This window comes from Zalophus californianus, chromosome 9, assembly GCF_009762305.2.
Source record: "Zalophus californianus isolate mZalCal1 chromosome 9, mZalCal1.pri.v2, whole genome shotgun sequence".
In the NCBI taxonomy this organism is placed as follows: Eukaryota; Metazoa; Chordata; class Mammalia; order Carnivora; family Otariidae; genus Zalophus; species Zalophus californianus.
In genome coordinates, this window is record NC_045603.1 from 77,357,575 (window position 1) to 77,384,544 (window position 26,970).

The window sequence follows — 26,970 nt, forward strand, 5'->3', positions numbered from 1 at the left end:
GCAATGTATGTGCAGAGAAGAATTACTTAAATCAATAGCTTTCAAGCTTTCAGTAAAAAAAAAAAAGTATAACATTTTGTTAAACGTAACCTCGTCTTAGATCATAAATTAATAAGGTAATTGTTTTGGTAAGATAAATGCATTAGATATTTCCAACCCTTCACACTTTATAGAAATCAATGAGGACTATAAAGATTTTGTGAGCCCCAAATTTGGAATTGGAAAGTATCTGTGTTAATTGCCAAGTTTATGTTGCTAGATTGTTTTGGTTGCGTATTATTGAGAAATTCTGATTCGCAAAGAGAAGTGGTTGCAAATGGTAACGTTTCTTAACAGCTTGCCTTGAATCCCTGCATTCAAATGAGTGTTACCCATCAAAAAGCACTGCTAAGTTGGGTCTGCTTACTTGTTCTAGGGATGATGCTGTTACCTAAGAGTATTTGGGAGTCTTGTTTTGGAATTCCACAAAAGGCCACTCTAAACCATACATGTTATATTCAAATTAAAGGTTGAGTTTATTTAGTAGCCTATTTTCACTTAAAGAGTTTAAGCACATTCATTGTATCCTGTGGATTATAGATGGTAAGAATGCTATGGCATATTAAAAGTTCAAGCACACACTGTATTTTTCTTCCTCTATCAAATCCATAATTACAAACAATTTGCCATGCAGACCCCATTTTTCAGTAATTATAAGGCCCTTACTATTGAACTTTTAAAAAAATGTGGCTGATTTATTCTTCTCCTTCATCCGACAAAGAATTTTAGCTTTAAAAAAACCCCTGCCTCTTTATCCCATTCACTACCTCTTTATACTCCTTGACATAAAGATAAGAGCAGTGTTATTGAGTGGCAACAAGCTGAGATGAGTCATTACATTCTGATCACCTTCCTGCCTGGGCGTGCTTGGAGATAATTTAAATAGACTTTAGTGGTCTGGTGGCTCTCTGTAAATCTCAAGAGGCATGTAAGAGGAAGGAGCTCGGTTTTCGTTTTGCCCTAAGCTCATGCCAGGAAAGCTGTGAGCCTGAGGACCTCCCCTTGGCTTGTATAAGAGTGCCTTGCCTCTCCATCCTCCTGGCCAATGGGAGGGATTGCAGTGCCAGCCTTACTTTTTACAGGACGACCTAGCAACCCGTCCTGTTCCCACTTCTTGCCTCCTCTGTAGCTCCGCGTCCTAAGCCCTTTCTGCTTTGCCTCCCTAACGGCAGAAGGATGTGACGACTGACTGCAGACCCTCCCCTGTGGTCCAGTCCAGAGCGATTTTAACCTCATCCATGAAGTCATGTGTCCTCTGGTCTCGGGACTCTCCAGCCCAGCAGTGCCTGTATACTCCTTTCTGCTTCACCTGGTCGCTGTTGAGCCAGGCTTTTTTCAAAGGGGATAATTGTCTCTTTTATTTATTTAAGAACTGTTCCTGGCCTTCCTAATACTAAACCACTGGAAGTTCTATGGGAGGACTCACACTGCTGATATGTAGCTCCGGAGTTGCACGGTTCATAGTCCCTGCTTTGTTTTTTAGTCGCTTTTGGCTCTCACCAGCGCAGCTCTGCATAAGTGGAGACGTTCGTTCTTTCCTTCATCTTTCTATCCACCCGTTCAACACATACTCATTCCGTGCCTGGCCAAGAACGAGAAAGATTTCTTCCCTCCAGGGGCATATACAGTAGTGGGGGGAGCCAGACGTTGTCTAAGTCATTACACAAGTAACTGATGACAGTTGCGAACAGCGGTCGGGACAGAGAGCATGTGCCGGGGAGACCTGGCCAATAACGGTTAAGATCTCTTGAGTCCTGGCCACATGCCAGGCACTGTGCCGTGCCATTTGCAGGCATGAAGTCACTTAATGTTCAGAATAACTGTTAGCCTCATTTTATGGAGGAGAAAACAGAATCACAGAAAGTGACCTCTCCAGAGTCACCAAATCTCAGGGGGAGCTAGGATTTGGATCCCTGTCTGTGTGACTCCGGAGCCACAGGCTTGCCCCCTGAGTAACCTCTGCCTCTGTGGACGGAACACAGAGCAGGGACCTGAGACCTCTCAGGACATCTGCTGCCCAAGGCCTGGGCTCACATTTGTACCATGAGATCAACTCAGACGTTCTGGATGTAGTGAGGGTCATGACCCTTTTGAAAATCTCGCGGAATTGTGTCCCCTTTCCCAGAATAATGTACACACACACAGTTTTGCACAGACTCTTTAGGGCTGTCCTCCCACTTTATCTGTTCATTCAGAATGAACATCTTGGTATTAAGTTGTTCTTGAGGTCTTATATCATATGATTCAGGCACCAGGAAAGACATGGTAACAAAAACGAATGTTGGAAGCCCTTCTACATGAAGGACGATTTATTCCTAAATTTTAAGATTGGACCACAGGAATGGAGTGGGATTTCTTTGATTTGACATCACCGTTAGGAAGAAACATTTTCAGTGAAAGATCAGCTCCCGAAAGTTAAATTTCTTTTTACTTTTCTTTCTTTTCTAAAAATTTGGATACCATTTCCAACATGCAGAGAGTAACATTCCTTGACTCCAGTCCCTAACCTCTTTCTCTGAGAGTAACCACTGTCCTGAATTCGTCACTTTTCATTTCTATGATTATTTTTATGCCATTACTTAATATGTATTTACCAGTGAGTATCAAATAGTATATTTTTAACATATTTTCAGACTTTATATGAATAGTATCACTCGCTTTTCATTTAACTTGGGATTTTGAGATACATCATTCTGGATATGTGTAGCTACAGTACATTCAGTTTAACTGTTGTACAGTATTTAAATATCACAATTTATCTGTTTTTCTGGATTTGGAATTTAGGTTATTTGTACATTTTTTGCTATTTTAAACTATGCTGCAGTGGATTTTGTGTGTGTGTATGTGCAAATACCATGTGGGTTTCTCTCAGGCATAATCATAGAAGTAGAGTTGCTGGGACCATGGATAGATGCACATTCACTGTGTCCCGTATTGAAGCATTGCTCTTGAAATGATTGCAACAACGTCTGAGAATCCCTTTTGCTTTGCTCCATATTTTGGGCATCACTTCGTAGTATCAGACATTTTAATTTTTGCCCGTTCGGTGGTTATGAATTCTATCTCAGAGGATTCATGAAAGAAAATGTAATCAAGGTACATTGGATAGATCAGCGATGAACAGTATTTTATAAGATCATAATTATGTAAATCCCGAATACCACTTCAACCAAATATTTTGAAAGAAATCTCTTTGGAGGACGAGGGGTGAAGAAGAGGGTGTGTGAATGTGTGTGTGTGTGTGTATGTGTATTTGTGTGCACATGCGTGCCCGCACGTGTATGTTTGTGTTGGTGACCATGTAAGAGGGACTGACACTTCTAGTGTAGTAAGGCTAAGTTCCAAAATAAAAAAAAATGTTATAATTGTGTTATTTTTAAAACATTGTGATACATACCAGAAACAAAAGAGCTAAAAGACTTGAGAATGGTTGCTTCCAGGGAAGAGGACTTGGGAGTGGGCCAGGGGACTATTATTTCTTGTTGCAAGCCTTGTCATTCTGTTTGACTTTCTTTCCCCTCAATGCCATGTGCACAATTAGGAGCAATGGGGTCATCCATCAGTGCAGCCCTCAGCAGCCTTCGAACCCTCAGCCCCCCTCGCTGCCTGTGCACCCTCACCGGGAGAATGGGAAGCAGCATCGATTTCCTCACCGAGGAGCTTGGGGTGGCTGCCACTCCCCATCGCCACCAGAACCCAAGAGCAGTGGATTCCCTGCGTCTCCTCGAGCTGTGTGGTCCATGATGAGGTACTAAGCTGAGCTCCCCATGCCCATTTTCACCCTCCAGCACCACCTGGTGTAGCATGGGTGGGCAGGAGAAGTAAAGTACTGAGTGAGTGTTTCGTGACTGCCCCTCTCCCTCCCTGTTTCCCTCCTTCCTCCTTCTCTTCATTCCTCCCTTTCCCTGAATTAGATTAGGTAGGAAAGGAGTCGCTAGAAGCAGCAAGTAGCTGCCCTGCTATGTGCCTTGATTTGGAAGCACGGGGTGAGGTGTGGGTCTGTGAAGCCGCAGTTAAGAAGGACAGACACTAGACCATGTCCCTGGTGGAAGAACCTTGCATTGGAGAGCAGGTACCCTCGGAGTGTGGGCGAGGAGTGTGTGCTACGTTCCCCTGCTCCCTTCCCCGCTCAGTCTTCATGTGTGACAGGAATTTATTACAGCACGAGTATGGGAGGAAGCCCAGGGGACTCCGCCTCTCAGAAATGTTTTTGAGGATACAAGACAAGCTTTTATAAAGCATGTGGTTTTCTTTCTTTTAAAAAATATTTTGACCCAGCCATGAAAATTAACATAGATTCATCAGAACGGGCCCTCATTAATTAGGTTGCCTCTAAAATAACTCGAACCATGGGCAAGTCAGAATTTAATAAAGATGAAAATTAGATTCATCCTGTTAGCACTTTACCACTTCAGATTGCAGTTCTTATTTCTCTCTGCGGTCCCTGAAAACTCTCATTTCAGGGTCTTAATTTCCAGTTATTTCCACTTTTGCCTGTTGTTTGCATCTTGCTCCATTCATCATTCATTCATCAACAAATGGCTGTTGAACATCTGTCATGTGCCAGGCACTGTTCTAGGCACCAGGGATGTCCTGGTAAGTAAGGAGGACAAGGTCCTTTTTCTTGTGTAGCTTCTTCTCCAGTAGAAGAAGACAGACACTAAATAACCACCAAGGAATGGACGGTGTGAGGAAGAGTGATGGGCCGGCCTGGCTGGGCCAAATTTGGGTTGGTTGGTCAGGGAAGGCCTCCGGCATCCTTATAATGACAGGAGGAGCTCGTCCTGCAAAGACCTGCCAAGATCTGGGCAGAAGGTTCCAGACTTGGGATAATGAGCAAGTGGGAGTTGGAAGAGGCGAGGTCAGGGAGCGGCCAGGCCCAGGTAATGAAGGGCCCTATTGGCCCTGAAATGAAGTTTGGATTTTGTTCTAGGTGAAGAGGGGAGACTTTAGAGGTTTCTTGTTTGTTTGTTATAAGTGTTGAGAGAAATCACATTTCCTTTTTAAAATATTCACTGGCTTCTTTGTAGTGCTTGATGTGAGGGGGCAAGAATAAAGCAGGGAGAAGGGTTTGGAGAATTTTATCCAGACTGAATGAGAAGAAGAAGGTCTTGGCCAAGGGCGACAAGGACTGAGATGAAATGCTGTGTTGGATTTGGGGCATCTTTTGGATATAGGTTCCACAGGACTTGCTGATGCTTGGGATGAAGGGAGGGGTAAGGGAACGGCAGAACATGAGGATTTGGGGGTTTCTGGCTTCAACATTTGGGTGAATGGTGGTGCCAGTTACTGGAGATGGGAAGGCTAGGGGAGAAATAGGTTTTCTGAGAGTAGGGGGAGGATGAAATCACAGAAATATGTGAAATTCCTGTGGAAGGAAGAAAAGAGGTAAGAGAGTCCTATCAGTGAGGAAATCTTGACTTTTTTATGGAGGGCCATGGAGGAAAAGACAGCATTTTAGGGAAATTGTAAATTTTTTAAAGAAAGGCCAAGGAGGAGAAAAAAAGAGGAATTAATAGAATATTGGAGATTTCAAGGTGGCTTCAACATTTGACTCTCATGAAGGAGGGACCATGTTGAACTTGGCTCACATTTGTACCCCCAGTTACTTTTATAGTGTCTGGTTAATTGTACTTGCTCGAAGATCTGTGAAATGACTAAATTAATGAATTGATGGGAAGGAAGTATTGGAATTAAGCACAGAAAGAACGTTTTCAGTAAATTTGGCAATGAAGGAATGGTGGAGGGGTGCCTGGATGGTTCAGTTGGTTAAATGTCCGTTGGTTTTGGCTCAGATCATGATCTCAGGGCTGAGAAATCGAGCCCTGCGTCAGGCTCCACACTCAGTGGGGAGTCTGCTTCAGGATTCTCCCTCTCCCTCTGCCCTACTCCCTGAACGTGCTCGCTCTCTCTCTCTCAGATAAATAAATAAATCGACGAGGGAAAGAAGGAATGGTAGAAAGGGATGCTATCTGGAGGTGGTTAGGTTTTTGTTTTCATATTTTAAATTTGATGGGCGTGTGTGTGTGTGTAGATAAGTTGTAGAGAGAAGAGATGAAGGCACGGCAGCAGAAAGGGATGGGATGAATTATGAAAACCAGGGGGGATGCTGCTGAATGTCTAATACCTGGCTCTCCAAGGAAAGGAAAGCCTGACTTGCATGGTTTGCCAATTTCCCATAAATTCTTCTACTGTGGCTCATTTCAGGCTACAGATGTGGTGAGGCCACTGACCGTGGAGTTGGGGGGAGATGTGCTAGAGCCCACCATTGTGCAGTATTTCCACTGCCTCACAGACCACAGACATAATCTCAAAAGCAGAGATAATAGTAAAATGAAGTAAACTAATGAGGAAGTGATGAGCTTCGAGTGGTTATCACCTTTGTTTTTTTTTTTTTTAGATTTTATTTATTTATTTGACAGAGAAACAGTGAGAGAGGGAACACAAGCAGGGGGAGTGGGAGAGGGAGAAGGAGCAGGGAGCCTGATGCGGGGCTCAATCCCAGGACCCCCTGGGATCATGACCTGAGCTGAAGGCAGATGCTTAACGACTCAGCCACCCCGGCGCCCAGCACCTTTGTTTTTAATACGATTTTTAAAATTTTAAGTAGAATTTTCAGTAATGGCTGGACTTAATAACTGGCCTGCAGTATTCCTAAAAATTTAATAGTCCTCTTTTACAAGTCCAGGGTCCCAGGCGAGGACCTAGCTTAGGGGAGGAGGCAGGACACCTGTGTCATTTCATGTGAAGCTCGCTTCTCTGTTGAACTCTTGGGTGGTGGAAAGATTCTTGCAGTCATCCTTGGACCACAGATGAAGCACCTTTTGACTTGTTTTGATGTAGGGTTTGGTGCTAACACATTGAATCAGATGGCATGCTCTTGTAGGTTACCTTTTTTTTAACCCCAAGCACCAGGGTAGTTATTTTTGAAACCGTGGTGTCTGAAGAGCAGTATACAGCACAGCTGGAACTGGGTCAGAGTTTTACTAAGTTACCATGTTTGTGGGCAAGAAGGACCATTTATTTTCCTTCCTTTGGAAAAGTTGTCATATATTTTCCCCCTTTTGAAAGGAAAGGTGTTATATTTTTGAGTATACATTTGATTAGTATTAACGTTATTTTTGAAAACTATGCACGAACTTTTGTCAGAAGCTGGTCAGGTAAAGCAAATAAAAGTCCAGAAAGGTAGTGCTGTCCTGGTTCTTAAGATCTCCAGACAGTGTTTAAATCATGGCTCCTTTGCTTACTTGATCCTGGACAAGACACGGTCTCCACGAGCCTATGTTTCCTCATCTGCAAATGGGGAGAGCTGTAGTAATAAAAGCCTTTCCTCTTTGATCAGTTGTCAGGACTAAGAGCGATAGCACAGGTAAGGACCAGGTAAATCGGTGCCGGGCACACAGGTGGCCGGTCAGTGCGTGGCAGCCAGCCTCGCTGGGATTGCTAGTTTAATATTAGAACTGTTCTCATTCCTGTCCGGGTTTCTGGACAGCAGGATGCATCATGAAAATGGTGAACCTCCAGGATGCAGGCAGGGGATGAGGCGTTTGTGTGGGATGGGTCTTCTTTTTTGTTTCTTGATTGAATATCGAGCCTGTTTGCTAGTACACATTTGTATTGCGTGCATGGCATTAGTCTGACAAAAAATTGGGCTGAACACTGTCATTTAAAATGTTTTCAGAAGTTACTATGCACAGGGACAAATCCCAAGCCAGGGGGGGAAAAAAAAAACCTACGTTTACTCAGTTGCTGGTTTTTCTGCATGATTCGGCGATTGACTTATGGGTAGAAAGTGCTATAAAAAACCTCAGACTTAGGGTACACACTCTGGAATCAGATAAAATTTCAGTTGATACTGTGTTTTACTGAATGACTCCATATGAAATGAGGAATGTTTTGTATGTAAACATTCCTTCCCTCATCTCCTTCATTATGTGAAGTTCATTCACACATGGGTACGTTTTCTTTTTCACATTGGAAAGGTTAGTGAATTCTACATGGAATCTTATCTTCATAACTCATATTGACATTTATATATAACTGTGTATAGTCACTTTTTCATGTGTATACTGGATTGATTTCATATTTAAATGACTGATCACATTAGGCACTGAAGAACAGTTCTTGGCTCAATAAATTCTTGCTCATTTCCTCTTTTTTTCAGCTGGATCTGTCATAGGTCCTTCATTCAACAGTATTTACTGAGCACCTACTATGTGCCAGGCACCATTTTTGGTGTGAGGAATATGGCGGTGAAGCAAACTCAGCCCTGCCCTCATGGAACTTGGCTGGATGATGATCATGGTGTTTTTACTTAAAATGAGCCCATTTCCTATCTTTGTGGGCAATGCAGTGGTTAGATTTTTCACTTCAGTGGGTCTTGAAAGTTTTTCTTGTGAGTACCTTACACATAGGTATGCAAATCAAGAAACTAAGGTTTAGGACTGGAGAACAGTTTGGCACTAAAGTGAATTTGTAAGGTTAATTAAATTAAGGGGACTTAGGGAGGCATATAAATATTTTGACCTTCGCTGACGGAATGGGTAACTGATCTTTTAAGTGTCGTTTTAATGCTTGATTTCTGTAGACCTTGCATTGCACTCTTTTTTCCCCAAAGTAAGAAATGCTGTGCAGATTAAACTCCTGAGGTGGGATTTTGTACTTTCATCCACACATATGATCCTGTGAGTAGGGCAGGTGTGTTCAGATCATTATTAACAGTCTCATCGTAGCTTTGAGAGGAACTTCGTGAGCTAGCGAGGTGTGATTTGCAAGCGATGGAAAAAAAGTCTGTTGAAAACCTTCATTACTGACTAGTAACTGGGTTCTCTTTTGTCCCCCCCTCACTGCTGGTTTTACACACTTTTTCTGTTGACTAGTTTCAGATGAGCCATTCCCAATCTCATTCAGCTGCTGCTTTCCAAAATGAAATGACCAGGGGAGCCTGGCTGGCTTAGTCAGGAGGACATGTGACTCTTGATCTTGGGGCTGTAAGCTCAAGCCCCATGTTGGGTGTAGAGATTACTTAAAAATAAAAATCTTTAAAAAAAATTAAATGACTGCATGAAAGAGGTGTGGCGTTAACTGATAGGTCAACACAGAAAATCATCCAGCAGTTCCAGGTGAAGTTTGTGGGTTCATAATAATAAATTCCCTCCCCTGCATTAAAATCTCTTAATGCAGCTATGAACCTCAATGATGAATCCATGTTAAGAACACAGATCACCTCATGGAAGTAGATATTAACTAAGATTTTATTTTTTTATTTTTTAAAGGATTTTTTAAAAATGTATTTATTTGACAGAGGGATAGAGAGCACAGGTAGGCAGAGTGGCAGGCAGAGGGAAAGGGAGAAGCCGGCTCTCTGCTGAATAGGGAGCCCGATGCGGGGCTCGATCTGAGGACCCTGGGATCATGACCTGAGCTGAAGGCAGCCGCTTAACCGACTGAGCCACCCAGGTGCCCCTAACTAAGATTTTATTATAAAGAGACTGCAAATTCTTCAGTTGCTGTTTATCATTTTTTTTTTCCACTTTGCTTTGTTTAAAGATGAACTGGGCCACATTTTGCTAGAGAATTTTCTCTCTTCCTCAGTGGTATAAATTCTTTGGTCTTTAGTTGTTCTTGGATGGCTGCATCCAGATCACTATGATTTACTTCGGGGAGGCAGGCACGTGATGGGTGGAGGATCCAAGAAAGCAATAACTCTTAGGCTGCATTTTATAAAGACACTAACCAAACCAGCTAGCATAATTATTGTTACAATTATTTATTATTAAACCTTTGTATAACTGTTTCCATTATCGACCTATCCTGTGGGCACAATATCCCAGTGATACTTCTGACTTTTGTCCCATATACCCTGAGCTTTTAAATAGTTTGTTAATTTCTTTTTTTTTTTTAAGATTTTATTTATTTATTTGACAGAGAGACACACAGTGAGAGAAGGAACACAAGCAGGGGGAGTGGGAGAGGGAGAAGCAGGCCTCCCACGGAGCAGGGAGCCCGACGCGGGGCTTGATCTCAGGACCCTGGGATCTTGACCTGAGCTGAAGGCAGACGCTTAACGACTGAGCCACCCAGTCACCCCTTGTCAATTTCTTTTTAACATAATGAACTGACTATAGCTTTTGCTAAGACCCGTTCTACCTTTGGATGTCGGTGAACTGCGGACATGCTTAGTGAATGTTAGGCACTGGAGAAAGGAGACGAGTGATTTCTGTAGGCATTTATCTTCCTGTAGAGAAAGGAATATTTTACTGGGAAGGGTGAACAAATGGTGGTGTTTTGCTAGAGGAGTGATGGAAAGGGTGGGAAATTTCTTTTAAAAAACATTAAAATGTAAATTAAAAAGTTATTTTTAAGTCTGTGTTTTTGGGTTTCTTTATTAGGAACTGTGTTTATTGTGATACTATCATTAATGTGCCTTTAATGTTCATTAGTAGGGTCGATTTACCCGAGCTGGGCTTTTAGATTCTTTTAGAGTAGCTTTTCCGAAATATGGAACTTACCAGAAAAGTATTCTCTTGTGTGGATAGAGAACTAAAAGAGAATTGTTTTTTCCTCTTACTGTTTCCTAACCATTAGTTGAGAGCGATATCATTCTTTTTGAACCAGACCTAGAGTATGTGGTGAGGCAGGAATTATCTTGATGAGTTCGTCTGAAAGCTTGTTGTAATCTGCTTTGGTTCTTGAACTGAGCTCAGCACTAAAATGGATCATTTCAATAAAGTGTTCCTTGGATTCATTCAGAACTTAGCACTAAAAGCTTCTTCCAAATAAATCACATGCTAAGGAGGCAAAATTCCTTTTAATTTATGGATAGCAGTTGGTAGAATTCCTAACTGCTGACAGCCCCGGGTTCATTCTGTTTAATCTTGATTGGGTACTGATTCTTGGCAGTCTTCGATCCCCTGTGAATTTCAGTCAGTAGATGATAAGTTCTTTCCTTTCTCAGTGTAGAGCAATCAAGCTTAGGCATCTGCTTTCCAACTGGATGCACAGCGACATATGTTGAAAGAGAAAACTATCAGAATGTAGGCATTTCTGGTTGGCATGCAATCTTGTCATTGCCACAATAGGCTCTTCATAGAAGAGGATCCCAGACCTCCTGCTTTTCCGTCCCCTTGCCAACCCCTGTATGGAGCCGTCTACCTCTGTCCTGTGTGCTTAAGAGACTGGGTGGCTTCCAGGCCACCAAACAGCTCTCCCTTCTTACTCAGAGCACAGCAAGGGCTCTTAGGATGTTTAGGGAGTTTACTGCTGATTTCTTTGCTCTTTTCGTTAATGCTACTGACATCCAGCTTAATAATTTTTTTTCTCTTTATCTTTTTAAGTGTTAGCCTGCTGAGAGGTTATAGAGTGATTATAATAGCATTATCAGTTCATCTTAACATTGTAAACACTCAGGGTGTATATAAATAACTATTTTACCAGAACCTTGTGCGACACCAGGCGATCCGTTCTTGGTGGCTTCAGATAACTTGGTGGAATTTTCAGTCTGTCATTCTGAAAATAGTCTGCCACACGTTTTGATTTGGTAATATGTTTTGTAGAGTAAATGTAAGAGAATTTTAAAAATATACCTGCTTGAGAAAAACTTTTTTTTTTTTTTTTAATTCAAGAAGAGTTTGGAGGGGGGCCCCTGGGTGGCTCAGGCGTTAAGCATCTGTCTTCGGTTCAGGTCATGGTCCCAGGGTCCTGGGATCGAGCCCCGCATCAGGCTCCCTGCTCCATGGGAAGCCTGCTTCTCCCTCTCCCACTTCCCGTGCTTGTGTTCCCTCTCTCGCTGTCTCTCTCTGTCAAATAAATAAATAAAATCTTAAAAAAAAAAAAAAAAGAGTTTGGAGGGACTTTTGTGGAAATTGTGGAAATACAAATGACTTGAAAATTCCCTTATTCAGAAGCAAGCATCGTGATCATGCTTTTCAAAATCAATGTCAACCCTAGCGGTACCACTATTGCTCCCACGGAGTGTGTACTTAACCAACCACCAGAGACCGTGTTACAGATTTTATGGGCAGCTTACAATTTTCATTCTTAGAAAAACCTATGAGGGAGACTGTACAAGGACCATGGGCTCATAGCAGAGTGCCTGGGTTCGAATTCTGTCACACTGCTTTCCACGTATACGGTCTTTGGCCATTCCTTCAACTGTCTGTGTCTCCCGTTTCCTCGTGGGTAGGTGGCAGTCACACCCGTACCTACCCCATAAGGTTATTGTGAGGAACGAATGAGTTCACATAGGAAAAGAGCTTACAGTAGCTTTTCATTAATAGTAGTGCTAGGATTTAGCTCCTCTTCCCCCTCATGCTTGTTTTATGCCAAAGCCAATGTGGAAGAATTATTGTTTAGAAATCTTCCTTGTAGCACATTCACCTTTTCTTTGCTATATTTATGAAAGAAAGTGGTATAGTCTTGATTTTACTTGTTTGTGATATTTAGTTGTTTCCTCTTTTTTCATGAGTTTACAATATTTTAAAAGGAAATGATTACTCAAGAAAAACATTCTTGTACCCATGATGGAAAGTTCACTGAAGTTTAGCAGGATAATAGAATTCTCGTGTTAACACTTATTCTTGACTGATGAATACCAGCCTCATTATGAATTGTCTCAAAGATGTGTTTAGAGCTATTCTTAGTTTATGAGACTAACAGTCGACTTTTTAAAATTCACAGTTTTATGTTTTTAGAATTACTACAGAATAAGACACCACTTTAGTAAACAAATCATTAGTTTGAAAATAAAACAATAGAGACTTAATTTATCAGTTTTTTAGGTAGGTGATCAGATAACCATATAGGAAGATGTGTTTCACATTGTGGATTTATGAATTTTTAATGCCATTCATGTTTTTCAAACCATGGCTTTATTATGTTATATATAATGTAGAAAATATGTATTGATTTTGAAATCACCCAAAGCAGCAGTTTCCATGAGAAGCCTGGCATTAAAGATTTGCTTGTAACGATTAACCTCTAAAAGTATTGGTAAAGTGTTTAAAGGGAACATAAGTATGGATTTTTAGGGAATGAAGGTGATTAATATATCATAATTTGGAAAAAAAAAATAAAACTGACCAAACCCCAAACAACCAGCCAGAGTTGGACGGAGGGGAGGAAGAATGTTGGTCTCATGTTAGGAGAAAGACATACCCTCAGTCCCTAATGAGTAAACAATACATTTCAGCTTTTGAGTGGTAGAGCTTTCGGTTCCTGACAGCAAAGTCTTTATCATAGATTTTTTTTTCATACTTTGCATTTGGCTCCTTACATAATTTTTCCTTGTGAGTGTGAAAGGAATGTGACTTTGTGAAAAGAATTATGATCTGTACTGCAAGTATGATGAATTTTTTGATTTAAAAATTTATCTAGGGGCACCTGGCTGGCTCAGTCAGTGGAGGGTGAGACTCTTTTGATCTCAGGGTTGTAGGTTTGAGCCTCACACTGGGAGTGGAGATTACTTAAAAAAAAAAAAAAAAGCTTAAAAAATTGAAAAAAATTAAAAATAAGTAAGTCATCTATTTAATTACAGTTCGGGTTTTCATGCAAAGTCAATGAAAGACTTCATTTATCCTCAATGCAATTTGTTTCTCTCTTCTTTACAGTGTATAATTTACAGCTGCAAAGGATAGATAAACCTTTCAGATAAATCAAGATTGGGTGCCAATCTCCAGTTATTTTTAAGCAGAAAATACAGGGATGATAATAGCTGATGGCAAAGAGAACATGATATCTTGAAACTGTCATCATTGTCCCTCATTGCTGTTTGTGAAAAGTCTCCGCAATGTAGGGTTGCTGATAGGTTTTTTTTGTTTTGTTTTGTTTTTGTTTTTTGAAAAGGGAAGAGTTATTTCCCAGGGTGGGCTGTGGGTGTAAAGAAATGGGTAGTGTAAGGAGACTTGACCTGGTTGGTGGGGAAACTGGTTCACTCTGATTCTGATTTGCTGGGGTCCTTGGGCCAGCTACTTGACTTCCATGGATTTTTGTTTTTCTTACCTGTGACATGACACAAGGGAGACAGGGTAGACTGGTTTCCGGTCATCTGATACTCTCTGAGATCTGTTTTGGCTAGACCCTTATGAGACTGTGCTGTCGCCATTCCTCTTTGTGTCTTCCGTGGGCACGTGGAGGTTGACCCTAAAAGGAGACGACATGGAGAAATGACCATCATGGGGGGCTCTCAGAAGTAACTAAATGGACAGTGGAGGAAATTTTGCTAATGTGCATTTTGTCATTTTGTCATTTCCTTTTCCATCTTGAATTCTTGATGACCTGAAGTCTTTAGAACTTAAGTCAAATGTCTTGATGAAAACTGTCAATATGGGAAAAGATTAAATTCTGCCTTTAGTCATCCTAGTTGTAATCAATGCTGTGCCTTTGGGAGCTGACTTCTGCTGCTACCTATTCAGAAGCAGTTTGTTGATTCATTTCATTAATAAACATTTATTAAACACTTAGTATAAAAATGTCTTAGGGATCATTTGCTTGCAAAGAACAAAACCTTTTGAAAACTTGCTTAAGCAAATTGGGGTATTAGTTAGAAGGACACGCTGGAATGTCATAGCACCCCAGCCTGGGAATTGAGTCTGGGTTTAGGACACAAAAACTGGCAAAGTCAGCCAGTATTTTTTTACCTCTTTGGGTCTTCATGGTCTCTTGCTTTTTAAAAAAATCCATGTTTTGGGGGCACCTGGGTGGCTCAGTTGGTTAAGTGTCTGCCTTTGGCTCAGGTCATGATCCTGGAGTCCCGGGATCGAGCCCCGCATTGGGCTCCCTGCTCGGCGGGAGGCCTGCTTCTCCTTCTGACCCTTCCCCCTCTCCTGCTCTCTTTCTTTCTCACTCTCTCAAATAAATAAAATCTTTAAAAAAATAAAATAAAAAAATAAAAAAATCCATTTTTTTCCCTTTTCCCCCTCTTTTTAAAGACTGAACTTTTCTTAATTTGTTGAGTGCAGGGCTGCCTCAATCCTAGCTTCGTATAGCCTCTCAGTTCAATTCTGCGTAAGAGATGGACTGACTCCAGATTCCCGAAAAGGAGACTGATTGACCCAGGGTCGATTTGCTTACAGCCCAGGGGAGAGGCCATACAGATAGAAAGATAATGTCACCCATGGTGGTAAGTGCAATTAGATATCTGCTGTGTCTTCAAGATGAGACAATGAACTGAAAAAAGGCAGGATGGCTTTCCAGGCAGAAAGTACAGCATGAGGGAGGACACCGCGGCATGCACCTGCAAGTGTGAGTGTGTGTGTGTGTGTGTGTGTGTGTGTGTGTTTGTGCATATGTATACATCCATGTGTGCTTGTGTGTGTGCAGGCATGTATGTATGTGCACATGTGTGCGCGTGTGTATGTGCACATGTATGTTTGTGCATATGTATGCACCCATGTGTGCGTGCGCAGGCATGTATGTATGTGCACATATACGCGTGTCTTTGTGCATATGTATACATCCATGTGTGCTTGTGTGTGTGCAGGCATGTATGTGTGTGCACATGTGCATATGTGTGTGTTTGTGCATATGTATACATCCATGTGTGCTTGTGTGTGTGTGCAGGCATGTATGTATGTGCACATGTGCGTGTGTGTGTGTGTGTGTGTGTGTACAACAAGTAGCTCAGGACTTGAGTAGTGGGAGATGAAGCTGAGAAGATTGGCAGGAGCCCTGTCATGGAGGAATTTGGGAGAGATGCCAAGGGATGTTGACTCCAGCATATGAAGGGCAACAACAGATGCAGTGGCATTGCTCATCTTTGTTTTAGGCTCCTACGTATGAGAAGTCTGATCATAAGGCTGGATGGAACAAATTATTTAAGTGAAGATTAAAAAACTCAAACCACTTGATATTAATTTGTATAATTTTGAGAATGACAAAGCAGTAATTCTGAGATTTTTAACATAATTGCATCCTGCATATTTGTGAAAGCTCCATGTTTTCTCTTTATCTGTGAAAATTGTACCTTATATAAAATTTTCTCTACACATTTTTGTAATTTTGGAAGAATTCTTATATTTAAGGTAGGTTACCAGGAGCCTTAAGATTGCATTTGCCCATGGTAGGAAGAGGCTATACCATTTATCCACACCTGTTAATTGATTTAAGCCTTTTTGATTTATAATTTTCTTCTAAAGAATAGAAATTAATGGAAACTTCAGAGAGGTGATAATCCCTTCCTATTATGCATTCAGTATGCTAAGTTTGATATAATTTTGATTTCTAGTTTCTGATTAAAATAATCATTTCTTCTTATGTGTATTGTGTCCAAGCAGCTGTTATGTTTTGGATTGGCACAGATAATTGCTTTTCTACTTGGCAAAGAAAATGAGCAGATGCAAAACAAATATCTTTTTCTGGCATGGTCGATTGGAAGCTCTGCAGCCCAATGTTGATGATGTTTTCAAAAGTGAAAGTGTAAGTGCAGCTCAATGTCAGACTGCAGCTATTAACTGCCAAGTATTCACTTTGGCCAAGATAAATTCTGACCAAATTTGTATATTTGACTTAGGTTTCGAGCTTGAAAATAAGAAACACAGTTTAGTTTTCACATAAGGAAAATAGTATGTTGACATGAAGGTCTCTATTGATGCAATTGCCCCCAAAATTGATTCTAGAATTTCCGTCTTTGTTTACCTTTAATAATGGTGGAGCAACGGTGTGCTCAGTGGTTAGGTGCATGGCTCCTGGAGTCACACAAAATGGATTTAAAAGATTTCTCATTTAGTAGCAGTATAAACTTGGATTAAGAGATTTCCACATCCATAAAATAGGAATAATCAGTTCTTATAAAGGGCATGAAATATTTAAAGCATGAGGCCCAGTACAACACAGGCCTAATTAGCACTTGTACACTAATCTGAAAATGTCCAGTCTCTGCATTTGGGCATGGGGGAGATAAACTGTCTAATATATCTGTGGTGCTACTTTTCAATGTCTTGAGAGTTCTGGCTTAAGTAGTCATTGTTTCATTCCACTGGGAGGTAGAAGAAAGCCAACATGGATTGCCTATTTCAAGCCAGGAGAGAAACTTTTAATTGTCACCAAGTCCTTGGGAAGTAAGTCTTCCCACTACATTTACGTATATGTGAAAGGCAAGGCTCACAGAGGTTGCATAATTTTCACATCATTACATAGCTAGAACGTGGAACATCCAGGATTTGAACCCACATGCATTTGATTCTACTGTATCGGTTAGCAAGGTTAGGCCCTTTACAATGTTTCCTCGAAAGATTTACAAGAAATTTCTCGAAAGGACTATTGTGGGGAAGGCAGAAGTACACTGGGAGCGTCAGCCTGTTCCCGTTTTTTCTGCATTTCATGGAGCTCTGAGTGCTTTACCTCATTTTACATGTTGGGTGCTGATGATGCTGTGGTTGGCTGTTGGCCATGTCCTCATCACGCTGGAGATAAGGGGGATTTCACTGTTTATAGCACCCAGCTTAGCACTTTTTAGAAAACTATTCTTCACTTTAAAGTGAAATGCTAGGTGGGATGCGTCACATTTCATCTGTAAGCAGTCATTAAATACCATTTTTCAAAAGTTCTGTAAAGCAACAGTGAGCTAGCTGTTCAGTAATAGGTGCAGTCCTGGGTCCCTGATTATTGTATCTGCCGAGTTTTCTGCTGGATGGTTGTGTTGCTCTTCAGGGAAACATCTCTATGTGTGACATTTCTGGAAGATCGATTGTGTGTATGACAGAGAGAAAGGTAGAGATAGTATTGCTTTGTGGATTTTTAAAAAAGATTTTATTTATTTGAGAGAGAGAGAGAGCATGAGTGGGGAGGGGCAGAGGGGGATGGAGAAAGAATCTGAAGCAGATTCTTCACTGAGCATGGAGCCCGATGTGGGGCTCGATCCCATGACCATGAGACCATAGCCTGAGCCAAAACCAGGACTTGGATGCTTAACCGACTGAGCCACCCAGGGGCTCCTGCTTTGTGGATTTTGATTGGGACTTCTAAAGTTAATGTATATTGGAATATTACTCAACCGTAAAAAAGAATGAAGTCTTGCCATTTGTGATAACATGGGTGGGCCTAGAGGGTATTAAGCTAAGTGAAAGAGAAAGAAAGAAAAATGCCATAGGCCATGTGATGGGTATTAAGGATGGCACGTGTTGTGATGAGCACTGGGTGTTATATGCAACTAATGAATCATTGAACACTACATCAAAAACTAATGATGTACTATACAGTGGCTAACTGAACATAATAAAAAAGAAAAATACCATAAGATTTCACTTACATGTGGAATCTGATAAACAGACAAACAAAAATGAACAAACAAAAGCAGAAACAAATACAGAGAACAAACTGATGGTTGCCGGGGGTGGAAATGGGCAAAATGGGTGGAGAGTGGGAGGTTCAGGCTTCCAGTTCTGGAATGAGTAAGTCATGAGGATGAAAAGTAGAGCATAGGGAATACAGTCGATGGTACTGTAATAGTATCATATGAGGTCAGTGGCTACACTGTGATGAACACAGCATAGTCCGGAGTTGTAGTTGTGGAATCACTATGTTGTGCACCTGAAACTAATGTAACATTGTGTCAACTACACTTGAATTAAAAAAAAAAAAAGAAGAAATCATGTAAAGAAACTCAAATAAAGCCCTGTAATGAATATGAGAAAAAGAGTTATGTCCCTGAAGAATTTGCTGTTACGGAAAATCCACAACAGTGATGGATACTTTGGGAAACTGACCATTTGCTATCCTGGATTATAAATACAGAAACACAGGAAGTCCAGATACCTTATTATGAACTCTGAGTGTTGATCAATCATGAGGGTCCCCACTGAGCGTGTGTAGGCCATAGTAAAACTCTCCACCACCAAGAGAATCTCAAAAAAGAAATAACTTGCTGAATCTCAGAAAAAACAAACATGAACTAAAGATTTTAAAACCGAAATCATGAACCATACTACAACACTCTTAAGATAAAGGAGAAAATCAGTTGGAAACTTTCATTGGTACACTATGGCCCAACAATTTTTTTTCAACTCATCATTCATCATTCAATTGATGACTCACTCATTCGTTCAGTAATTATTTATTGTCTACCTGTTTCGTGCCTAGTAGGGAAATAATGTTGAACAAAACAACACATACATGAGAAAAAAAAAAAAGCCAGCAGAGTTAATGCATATCTGTGAAACCATTCACTGCAGGCATGCCAAAGCAATTCGTGTAGTCACAGTGATACACTAGCCAGTCGTTGTTTTTAACTTAATTTTTTTAGAGCAGTTTTAGGGTCCCAGCCAAGTTGAGAGGAAGATACAGAGATTTCCCATCAGCCTGCCCCCAAACATGCATAGCGCCCCCATTATTAACATCACTCACCAGAATGGTACATTTGTTACTGAGGATGAGCCTACACTGACATGTCATAGCACCCATTGTTCATAGTTTACATAGGGTTCATTCTTGAAGTTGTACATTCTGTAGATTTGGACAAATGTATAATGACATGGATTCATCATTGTAATATCTTACAGAGTATTTTTACTGTCCTAAAAATCCTCTGCTCCCCTATTCATCCCTCCCCAGCTCCCCACTCCTGGCAACCATTGATCTTTTTACTGTCTCCATAGTTTTGCCTTTTCCAGAATGTCATATAGTTGGAATCATACAGTATGCCGCCTTTAGAGATTAGCTTCTTCCTCTTAATAATATACATTTCAGTTTTCTCCATGCTTTCTTATGGCTTGTTAGTTCATTTCTCTTGGTGCTGAATAATATTCCATTGTCTGGATGTCCCACAGTTTATCCATTCACCTACTGAAGGACATCTTGGTTACTTCCAAGTTTGGGCTGTTATGAATAAAGCTGTTATAAATATCTGTGTGCAGGTTTTTGTATAGGCATCAGTTTTTAACTCCTTTGGGTAAATACTAAGGAGTGCTATTGCTGGATCCTATGGTGTGTGTATGTTTAGTTCTGTAAGAAATTGCCAAACTTGGGACACCTGGGTGGCTCAGTCAGTTAAGCATCTGCCTTCGGCTCAGGTCATGATCCCAGGGTCCTGGGATTGAGCCCCGCATTGTGCTCCCTGCTTGGCAGGAAGCCTGCTTCTCCTTCTCTTCCTCCCCCTGCTTGTATTCCCTCTCTCACTGTCTCTCTCTATGTCAAATAAATAAATAAAATCTTAAAAAAAAAATCGCCAAACTGTCTTCCAAAGTGGCTGTACCATTTTGCATTCCCACTAGCAGTGAACCAGAGTTCCTTTTGCTCCATCTCTTCATCAGCATTTGGTGTTTTCAGCTTTTGAATTTTGGCCATTGTAAAAGGTGTATAGGGGTATCTCATTGTTGTGTTTTTTTTTTTTTGGTAGTTTTATGGTTTTATTAACACAAATATGACGTGCACAATAAGCTGTCTATTTATTTTCTTTGCTGCGCAGCCTGGCGTTGGGATTGGTGACTCTAATTGCCAGCTGGGCTGCTCTTGCCACAATAGCTTTGTGGTTCTTGGAGGAGACATTGTGAGCAATCTCTGCATAGTAAGATTTGTTGCACATCAGCAGCACTTCAAGCTCCTTGACATTGTGGACTAGGAACTTCCAGAAGCCACTGGGCAACATGTGCTTTGTTTTCTTGTTGCTCCTTTAACCAATGATGGGCATCAAGATCTGCCCCTTGAATCTTCTGTGCACCCTATTGTCAGTGCCTCTGGGTTTTCGCCATTTGTGCCTAATTTTGACATATCTGGTCTGACTTGGTCCTCTTTTTAACGATCTTGGGCTTCACCGGAGGTCTGAGGGCAGCCATGATGCCCAGTAACAAATGGCTGCCACCCCTGCAGGCAGCACCGAGGAAGAGAGGGGACATCATTGTTGTTTTTATTTTCAATTCCCTGATAACATATGATGTGGAACATCTTTTCATATGCTTATTTGCCATCTGTATATTTTCTTTGGTGAGGTGTCTGTTAAGGTCTTTGCCCCATTTTTTAATCAGATTATTTGTTATTGTTGAGTTCTAAGAGTTCTTTATATATTTTGGATAATAGTCCTTTATCAAATGTGTCTTTTGAAAACATTTCCTCCCAGTCTGTTTTCCCATTCTCTTAACATTATTTTTCACAGGGCAGAAGTTTTTAATTTTAATGAAGTCCAGTTTATCAATTATTTCTTTCATGGATCATGCCTTTGGTGTTTTATCTAAAAAGTCATCTCCATACTGAAACTCATCTATGCTTTCTCCTATGTTATCTTCTAGGGGTTTTATAGTTCTGTGTTTTACATTTAAGTCTGTGATCCATTCTGAGTTCATTTTTGTGAAGTCTATAAGATCTGTGTCTAGATTTATTTTTTTACATATGAATATCCTATTGTTCCAATACCATTTGTTGAAAAAAAGTATCTTTCCTTCACTGTATTGCCTTTCTCTTTTGTCAGAGATAAGTTGATCATGTTTATGTGGGTCTATTTCTGAAATCTTTATTCTGTTCCATTGATCTATTGTCTGTTCTTTCACTAATACAATACTGTCTTGATTATTGTAGCTTTATAGTAAGTCTTGAAGTTGGGTAGTGTTTGTCCTCCAACTTTATTCTTCGCCTTCAACATTCTGTTGGCTACTCTAAAGTTTTTGCATCTTCATATAAACTTTAGAATCAGTTTGTCAATATCCACAAGATAATTTGCTGGGATTTAGATTGGGATTGCATTTGAATCTATAGATTAAGTTGGGAAGAACTGAATTCTTACCAATATTGAATTTTTCTGTTCATGAACTTGGAACAGCTCTCCATATATTTAGTTCTTTAATTTCATTTATCAAAATGTTGTAGTTTTCTTCATATAGATCTTGTACTTATTTTGTTAGATTTACACCAAAGTATTTCATTTTTGGGGTTGCTAATGTAAATGGTATTTTGTCTTTAATTTAAAATTTCCCTTGTTCATTGATGGTATATAGGAAAGCAGTTGATTCTTGTATATTAACCTGGTATCCTGCAATTTTACTGTAATCACTTATTAGTTCCCAGAGGTTCTTTTTTTTTTTTGTCTATTCCATTGGATTTTGTAGATGATGCTCTACAAAGATGATCATGTAGTCTGTTATTCATATGATTAGTTTTTATTTTTATTTTTTAGAGGAGAAATTTTAAGTAAGGAAAGGCTGCTTTTGTTTTTTCCTTTTTTTTGGTCTGAGAAATTTAAGATATTCAGGCAAGTGTGAAAAAATAACATAACAAGCACCCATGTTATGTTTGGTCATGTTTATTTCCAGGATTTTTTTTTATTTTTTCCCCTAAGGAATGGAACTGTATTGGTGTAGCTGAAGTCTACTTTAATAGTGCCTTTGGTCCCATTTCCTTTGCTGTCTCCTCAGAGGTAATGGCTTTTATGAATACAGGCTGTTTTCTAAGACCACATCTTTCCCACATAAATTATGCTTCAACCTCTGGTTAATTTGGTTATATAGTCAATTTCCACATAGAAAAATGGATTGAAAGGTCTTTTTTTTTAAGATTTTATTTATTTATTTGACACAGAGAGACACAGCGAGAGAGGGAACACAAGCAAGGGGAGTGGGAGAGGGAGAAGCAGGCTTCCCGCTGAGCAGGGAGCCCGATGCGGGGCTCGATCCCAGGACCCTGGGATCATGACCTGAGCCGAAGGCAGACGCTTAACGACTGAGGCACCTAGGCGCCCCGGATTGAAAGGTCTTATGTGGCTGGGGAGAAAATGTACTCATGGGAATCTCCAGGTTTTGCCTTATTTTGATCTCTCTCTCTCTTTTTTTAAAGATTTCATTTACTTGTCAGAGAGAGAGAGCACAAGCAGCGGGGAGGGTCAGAGGGAGACACAGCCTCCCTGCTGAACAAGGAGCCCAATGCGGGACTCGATCCCAGGATTCTGGGATCATGACCTGAGCCAAAGACAGACGCTTAACCAACTGAGCCACGCAGGCATCCCTATTTTGATCTCCTTAACCTATAGTGTGTAATAGACCTGAGGAGTATCTTTGGATCTGGAATAATCCAGGGAGATCTAATCTGGGAAAGCCCCAAATTACGTGAGGCTGACTCAGAGATTTCTTGTTTTCTCCTGCTTTCCTGTCACTTGTAACAGCGTCTACAGTTGATTCTCAGCCCGGGATAGGTGGATATGACTTTTCGGGCCCCCTGATCTCAAGACCCTCCTGATCCCTTAGTCCATCTGAACCAACAGGGACTCTTAGCAGTACTCATCTCAGCTTTTGAGGTCTTGCACTGGACTTAAAGGTGCAGTCAACATTCTTCCTTGTCCATCAACTTTTATGCTAGAATTTTTTATGAAATGTCATCACCTCAATGAGTGTAACTTTACAAGTATTTACTAAACACATACTAAATGATGAGGTGACAATTCTCTTATCGGATGTAATACTGAATTTGAATAACTAATTCTCCAGAGTATATTGAGTATGATTAGTAACAATAACTGACATTCATTGAGTATTTGTTCTATTCACACACTGTTTTAAGAGCTTTACATATATTAACTCATGTAATCGTCATAAGATAACTCTATGGTTTGATGCCATTATTGTCTGTATTTTACTGGTGCGATAATGGGGACCCAGGGAGGTTAATAACTTGCCCTGAATAACAGAGCTAATACATGAGGAGCCTGCAAGTCACATTCCTGCAGCCTGGCTCCTACATCTTTACTTTTAAAAATCAATTCACTGTATTTTTCCTCTGCTGGTTTTGTTGAGAAATTTCATAACGTCAAAAAGTGTTCAGGTTGCCAGTTGAAAGATGCTCATTTTTGCAGAATGCAAAAGGTTATATGCATTCATGCCTTTATGAGGGTCCAGCCTCCTGAGGGAGTGTTGGTGTTACCTTCCATCATGGACTTTACCTCTGCTCACCTAATTCCGCTTAGTTCTGGGCTTTAATGAGAACACCGTGGGTAGATGAAGGGTCGTTTAACTATGAAATATTTTTAACTAGTCTGGAGTAGCCTAGTTATTATGGTAGAAGTGAAATACTGTGGACAAGCAGAACTCACAGAAACAGATCTACCAAATTATGTTCTGACTATGTTTACAACCAGTTGGAATAGCCCCGGAGGTTCCAGATAATCCCCTGAATCATAGTACAATGGCAATAGATGTCTTGAGGCAGAAGGATTCATGCCTCCTAGAAATATTGATCGTAATGGCATCTGTTATAAAAAGCAAATGATCAGTATTGAAATTAAAGTAAAATTAAGTTTTTTTTTAAAATGAGCTTTGTGAAAAATTGCTGGTGGCAGTCTAATATGAAAAGCATGGCGAATTTGTGTATTCTTATAAAGCCTTTTGCTCTGGTATTTCCATAATGTGATTCATAGTACCTATATATTTTCCATTTGGTTTGCGGAACTGTCACAGTAACTTAGGATCTTCTAGCTTTACGGCCACAGCCCAGAGGAAGAGCATACCAAATGTGAGTAGGCAAAAGAAGGACCGATGTTCCGGGAAGTGCTCAGGGATTCATCCACGTGAAAAATTCTTATGTCTCCTAGAACCCACTTGAAAAAATCAGAGCATGTCAGTTATTCTTCAAAAGGCATGTGGCCTTATTAGAGGCAGGCAGGGGTGCCTGGGTGGCTCAGTCATTAAGCATCTGCCTTCAGCTCAGGTCATGATCCCAGGGTCCTGGGATCGAGCCCCACGTCGGGCCCCTTGCTCAGCAGGAAACTGCTTCTCCCTCTCCCTCTGCTGCTCCTCCTGTTTGTGCTCTCTCTCTGGCTCTCTTTCTCAAATAAATAAAATCTTTAAAAAAAATAAAAAAAAATAGAAACAGGCAAACTGTGTTCAGCAGAAATAAATAATCCCTGTGGATATCACACTTGTACCTCCCTGAAATTTAAGAGACACTTGAAAATTTAAGAAGGCAAAAGGCAGTACTGGATTAGGAAAGACTGAATCACAGTTTAAATAGGTACCTTTTGTCTGCTTGGTGAGAAAGCAGATGTACCAACATATATTTTAGGGCATGTTAAGTTCCTGGGTTGAGTGAGAGAGAACGGGGATCATTGCATTATGCAAACGTACAAAGACTCCAGCGGTAATATCAGAAGCAAGTTATTTTCTTTAGTGAAATGTTGGATATGTATCTTTAAAGAAAAATAAGTAAACATCTTCACATGCCTTAATGTTCTGAGGAAACTGCAATAAAAAAAAATGGCCTTAGGTTGTCAAAACAAAGAAATGGGAAGCTTCCCAAGAAAAACAATAGAGTGACTACAGAGCAGTATTGAAACAGGTGAAGAAAAGAACATGATGTGCCGTGTACAGAAAAATTATTGATGGCGCAGAAACTGAGGGGAAGACTGATAAGGAGTGAATAGAAAAGTAGCTCATAAGAAATTCAAGCTCACACCGAGGCATAGAGCCAACCTGATTGCAAATTCTGTCAGGTTGCAACCAGGAGAGGGAGAAGGCAGAATGTGTTCAGAAGATGGAAATTTTTATCAAAATGTGTTAATTCTGGAAGAGAAAGAGACGTGAGTGTGCTAACAGCTGGGACCTTCGTCTACCTCTTGAGACCTCTCTGTGCCATCAAAATGGCTGTTGATCTTTGACCTTAGGGATAAAAAAATGTGATTAATAAATAAACTTTCTAGAAGATATTAAGAGTTCCCCCTTTATTATGGCTTTTATGTCAACCAAAGACATTCTCACAAGTGATGCCATGAGGACAGTGTGACCCTAGGCCTGGGGAGGCTGACTCTGGTGAAGGTGGTGACCCTCTCGGAGCTCTGGAAAGGCGGGAAGGAGAGCGTGAGTCAGTGCGGGGGTCAGATCGACTGTTTCTTTCTTTTTTTTTTAAATTTAATTTTATTATGTTATGTTAGTCACCATACATTACATCATTAGTTTTTGATGTAGTGTTCCATGATTCGTTGGTTGCGTATAACACCCAGTGCTCCCTGCAGAATGTGCCCTCCTTAATACCCATCACCAGGCTAACCCATCTCCCCACCCCCTCCCCTCTAGAACCCTCAGTTTGTTTCTCAGAGTCCATAGTCTCATGGTTTGTCTCCCCCTCCGATTTCCCCCCCTTCATTTTTCCCTTCCTGCTATCTTCTTCTCTTTTTAAACATATAATGTATTATTTGTTTCAGAGGTACAGGTCTGTGATTCAGCAGTCTTACACAGTTCACAGCGCTCACCATAGCACATACCCTTCCCAGTCAGACCACCTGTTTCTTTTTTTTTTAAGATTTTATTTATTTATTTGACAGAGAGAGACACAGCGAGAGAAGGAACACAAGCAGTGGGAGCGGGAGAGGGAGAAGCAGGCTTCCCGCCGAGCAGGGAGCCTGATGCGGGGCTTGATCCCAGGACCCTGGGATCATGATCTGAGCGGAAGGCAGATGCTTAACAACTGAGCTACCCAGACACACCTCTGCCACTCAGGCCGTCTGCGGCATGGCAAGTTAGTTCATCTCTTTACGTCTCCGTTTCATTTGTAAAGTGTACCTGATGGAGTTGTCTTCAGGGTTAACTGGATAATCATCAGTGCCTAGCATTCTGTGTATAATGATGTGCTAGTTGCTTTTTCTTTCTTTATCTCACTTAAGCCTCATAATAACATATCCAGGTTGGCTGGATTATTTCCACGTTTTACATGTGAGATACCTCAGTTCAGAGAAGATGACTTGTCAGGGGTAACACGTATCGTCAGCATTTGAATCCAGGTCTTCCTACACACGTCCTGGTTCGCTGTACTCTGGAGTTTAGCATGTGTAAGAGCAGACACGGGCACATTATGGGGAACTGACAGCTGCGGACAGAGGTAGGCTTCGTTCTGGAAGCCCTCGGGTGTTAGGAAATGATGTCGGGGGGTAAGAAGTCAGTTCAAATCTGTGCTGTTGCATTGGGAAGGTGGCACAAAGGGGGTGTGGTAGATAGGGCTTGATGGGGCTGGGGGTGTTGCTTGACGTCACTC

At 40.9% G+C, this 26,970-nt stretch overlaps 1 protein-coding gene across 3 annotated transcripts in view; it reads left to right on the forward strand.

Annotated features, from left to right (window-relative positions):
* TMTC1 (transmembrane O-mannosyltransferase targeting cadherins 1) overlaps positions 1-26,970 on the forward strand; it is a 277,142-nt gene that overhangs the window by 42,632 nt on the left and 207,540 nt on the right. For 2 of the 3 annotated variants that reach the window (XM_027594472.2, XM_027594474.2), the window contains exon 5: positions 3,581-3,787. The exons of the other annotated variant lie outside the window; for it this stretch is intronic. In XM_027594472.2, coding sequence (XP_027450273.1) covers positions 3,581-3,787 — 207 coding nt within the window. The remainder of the gene's footprint in view (positions 1-3,580; positions 3,788-26,970) is intronic. 3 annotated transcript variants of the gene reach the window in all.